This window comes from Mastomys coucha, unplaced genomic scaffold (assembly GCF_008632895.1).
Source record: "Mastomys coucha isolate ucsf_1 unplaced genomic scaffold, UCSF_Mcou_1 pScaffold21, whole genome shotgun sequence".
Classification (NCBI taxonomy): Eukaryota; Metazoa; Chordata; class Mammalia; order Rodentia; family Muridae; genus Mastomys; species Mastomys coucha.
Genome location: NW_022196904.1, coordinates 3,955,973 through 3,960,155, shown reverse-complemented (window position 1 = coordinate 3,960,155; position 4,183 = coordinate 3,955,973). Strand labels below are relative to the sequence as shown.

Below are 4,183 nucleotides of genomic sequence, written 5' to 3'. Positions count from 1 at the left end.
AAAAAAAAAAAAAAAAAAAAAAAGACCAGCTTTAGTCCATGGAGATCTGATAGGATACATGGGAATATTTCAATTTTCTTGTATCTGTTGAGGCCTGTTTTGTGACCAATTATATGGTCAATTTTGTAAAAGTTACCATGAGGTACTGAAAAGAAGGTATATTCTTTTGTTTTACGATAAAATGTTCTATAGATATCTGTTAAATCCATTTGATCTATAACTTCTGTAAGCTTTACTTACTGAATTATTACTTACTGTTAATTTCTATTTCTATGATCTGTCCATTGTTGAGATTGGGGTATTGAAGTTTCCTACTATTACTGTGTGAGGTACAATATGTACTTTAACCTTTAGTAAAGTTTCTTTTATGACTGTAGATGTCCTTGCATTTGGAACATAGATATTCAGAATTGAGAGTTCATCTTGGTAGATTTTTCCTTTGATGATTTTGAAGTGTCTTTCCTTATCAATTTTGATGGCTTTAGGTTGAAAGTTGATTTTATTCGATATTAGAATGACTAGTCCAGCTTGTTTCTTAGGACCATTTGCTTGGGAAATTGTTTTCCAGACTTTTAGTCTGAGGTAGTGTCTGTGTTTGTCACTGAGGTGGGTTTCCAGTATGCAGCAAAATGTTGGGTCCTGATTACTTATACAGTCTGTTAGTCTATGTCTATTTATTGGGGTACTGAGTCTATTTATATTAAGAGATACTAAAGAAAAGTGATTGTTGCTTCCTGATTTTTTGTTGTTAGAGGTGGAATTATGTCTGTGTGGCTAAATTGTTTTGGGTTTGTTAAAAGAAGACTATTTTCTTGCTTTTTATAGAATGTAGTTTCCTCTCCATGTTGGAATTTCCCATCTATTATCCTTTGTAGGGCCAGATTTGTGGAAATATATTGTGTAAATTTGGTTTTGTCATGGAATATCTTGGTTTCTCCATATATGGTAATTGAATGTTTTGCTGGGTATAGTAGCCTGGGCTGGCTTTTGTGTTCTCTTAGGGTCTGTATGATACCTGCTCACGATCTTCTGGCTTTTATAGTCTCTGGTGAGAAGTCTCATGTAATTCTGATAGGTCTCCTTTAATATGTTACTTGACATTTTCCCCTGATTGCTTTTAATATTCTTTCTTTGTTTTCTGCATTTGACATTTTGATTATTATATGAAAGGATGAATATCTTTTCTGATCCAATCTATTTGGAATTCTGTAGACTTCTTGTATGTTAATGGGCATCTCTTTCTTAAGTTAGGGAAAGTTTTCTTCTATAATTTTGTTGAAGATATTTACTGCAACTTTAAGTTCGGAATTTTCACTCTCTTCTATACTTATTATCCTTACATTTGGTCTTCTCATTGTTTACTGGATTTCCTGGATTTTTTTGAGTTAAGAGCTTTTTACATTTTGCATTTTCTCTCACTATTGTGTCAATATTTTCTATGGTATCTTCTGCACCTGAGATTCTTTCTTCTATCTCTAGTATTATGTTGGTAATGCTTGCATCTATGACTCCTGATCTCTTTCCTAGGTTTTCTAACTTCAGAGTTGTCTTCCTTTTTGACTTCTTTATTGATTCTACTTCCATTTTTAGATGCTGCCCAACCTGGGAATCCATTTTATATGTACCCACCAATCCCAATCACTATTGTTAATGCCAAGAAATGCTGCTCACAGGAACCTGTTATTGATGTCTCCTGAGAGGCTCTGCCAGAACCTTACAATTACAAGTGTGAATGTTTACAGCCCACCATTGGATGAGCACAGGGACCACAGTGGATGAGTTAAAGGAAGGACTGAAGGAGCTGAAGGAGTTTGCAACCCCATAAGAAGAACAACAATACCAAGAACTTCCAGGGACTAAACTACCAACCAAAGAATACACATGGAGAGACCCATGGCTCCAACTGTATATATAGCAGAGGGTGGCCTTATCTGCCGTAAGTCCTGCAAAGGCTCAATGCCATTGCTTAGGGGAAACTTAGGGCAGTAAGGCAGGAGTGGGTGGATGGGTAGGCAGACACCCTCATAAAAGCAGAAGAGGGATGGTAGGGATGGGGGGGGCTAGAGGGGAAAGTCAGAAGGGGGATAACATTTGAAATGTAAATAAATAAAATAACCAATAAAAATCAATAAAACATTCAAACATATAAAAATAAAATAAATAAATAGATCTAAAAGTAAAAAAAAAAAAAAAGAAAGAAAGAAAGTAGGAGAGAAATTATTTGACCGCAAAGACATAAAGGAATTGGGAAGGCATAAAGGCATGGATGGGGGGGTTGTAGGGGAAACTTAGAGGGGGGAATAACATTTAAAAATGTAAATAAATAAAATAACCAATAAAAAGTCAATAAAAATTCATATATATAAAAATGAAATAAATAAATAGATCTAAAAGTAAAAAAAAAATAAAAGTAGGAGAGAAATTATTTGACCGCAAAGACATAAAGGAATTGGGAAGGCATAAAGGAAATGTGAAGGCTGTAGTAAGAAAATATAAACAAAAATATCATTTTGGATTGCAAATTGAGCATGGATACAGAATGACTTGAAGGGAAAAGGAGGTTGATTGAACTGAGGAATGAGTCAGTGTCAAGATGGGCTACAGATATGGGTCATAGAAGTGCAGATACCAGCAAAGTACATGCTACAGATGTGCCAATGTGCTTTAATGAAGCACACAATAATATATGGTATTTTAAAAGAGATAATAATTATTAAACAAAAAAATTTACCAAATTTGAACTGCTGGAAATTTCATTTGCACTCTTGAAAAACAATTTTCCTCTGTATAATTATGAAAGACAGATCTATTATCATTCCTCTAGATACAAGTCTCTGCACTCTGTACTTATCACAGATACAGAAGTCATACATAGGAAAAACACTGACTTTTACGTAATATAGAAATATCCAGAGTCAGACGTGTCACTGCGGTCTTCTCCAACATTTGCCCGGGAGTCGGCAGCAGCCTCAGTCGCGTTCAGCTTCTGGGATCCTGTCAGCGGCGATCCGTGACGCAGCGAGAGGATGGTGGTCCGCGTGTTCGTCGCCTCATGCTCGGGCTTTGTGGCGGTCAAGAAGAAGCAACAGGATGTGGTTAGATTTTTGGAAGCCAACAAGATAGAGTTCGAGGAGGTGGACATCACCATGTCGGAAGAACAGAGGCAATGGATGTACAAAAACATTCCCCCTGAGAAGAAGCCTGCGCAGGGCAACCCGCTGCCTCCTCAGATATTTAATGGGGATCAATACTGTGGAGACTATGACAGTTTTTTTGAATCGAAGGAAAGCAACACAGTCTTTGCATTCTTAGGTCTGAAGCCACGGCCAGCATCCACCGCTGAAGCTTAGAGGTGAGGCGTGGAAGAGTTGCGTTCTGAAGCATTCTCTGGTACTCAGCACTCACCTGCTTACCTGATGCATCACTGTGACGAAGCCACACACAATCAGTAACTTCGCTTGACCTGGAGAAAGGTGTCTTTGGAGGACATGGGAATAATAAGGACTGCATGATTGCTCTGAGCCAATCAGGACTGTGGTGGTGGATTCTCTTATTTTCTTTATTTGTCTACAGTTGCCTCGCTTACCTGAAAGTACTCTCCCCAATGATAGGTCAGCTTCCTTAACAACTGACAGATAATTGGGCAGCACCATCAGGGAGAAAAAAAACGTTGGACCTGCCCTATGTTTTATTAGAAACCGGTCTTGCAGAAACCCATTCCTCTCTGAGCTGCCTGCCTCCCATCCTTGAAACCGTTTTTTCCAGGATGGTAACATCATTGAATCAGAAAGAAGAAAGCAGTGCTGGCTGACAAAGGACTCTGAGGGTTCTTGTTGTAGAGTCACGAATGTCACTACTCTGGTACTTTGTAATAAGGCCTGCTGGAAAAGTTAGATGCTCTCAACTCCAGTCTGGTGGAAACCCTCACCCCTATACATTCTCCAGGCTTCTCCAGGTGCTTCCAAAACCACCATCGCAATGTCACACGATCATGGCCAAGTTGTAGGGCAGAAAAGAACCTCTGTTTTGGAAAACGTCTCCTTCTTTATCTCTTGCAAGGGGGAAGTTTCACTATATGCATAAAACTATTTGAGAGATATTTTAAGAAGTGCACTCGCTTACATATAGTAAGTTAATAGAGTTTGCTCTGTCAGTATGCAAAGGCGTTTTCAGCTCTTGTAGT

General features: G+C 38.2%; 1 protein-coding gene across 1 annotated transcript; it reads left to right on the top strand.

Annotated features, from left to right (window-relative positions):
• The first annotated feature begins 2,951 nt into the window (after positions 1-2,951).
• On the top strand, positions 2,952-3,433 carry LOC116101627 (SH3 domain-binding glutamic acid-rich-like protein 2). Its single transcript, XM_031385331.1, has one exon. The coding sequence runs from the start codon at positions 3,027-3,029 to the stop codon at positions 3,348-3,350; it is 324 nt and encodes a 107-aa protein (XP_031241191.1). The 5' UTR covers positions 2,952-3,026; the 3' UTR covers positions 3,351-3,433.
• The last annotated feature ends 750 nt before the right edge of the window (positions 3,434-4,183 follow it).

What these genes read in the sequence shown, in the direction of transcription:
- LOC116101627 (XM_031385331.1), top strand. Translation starts at nt 3,027, where the DNA reads ATGGTGGTCCGCGTGTTCGTCGCCTCATGCTCGGGCTTTGTGGCGGTC.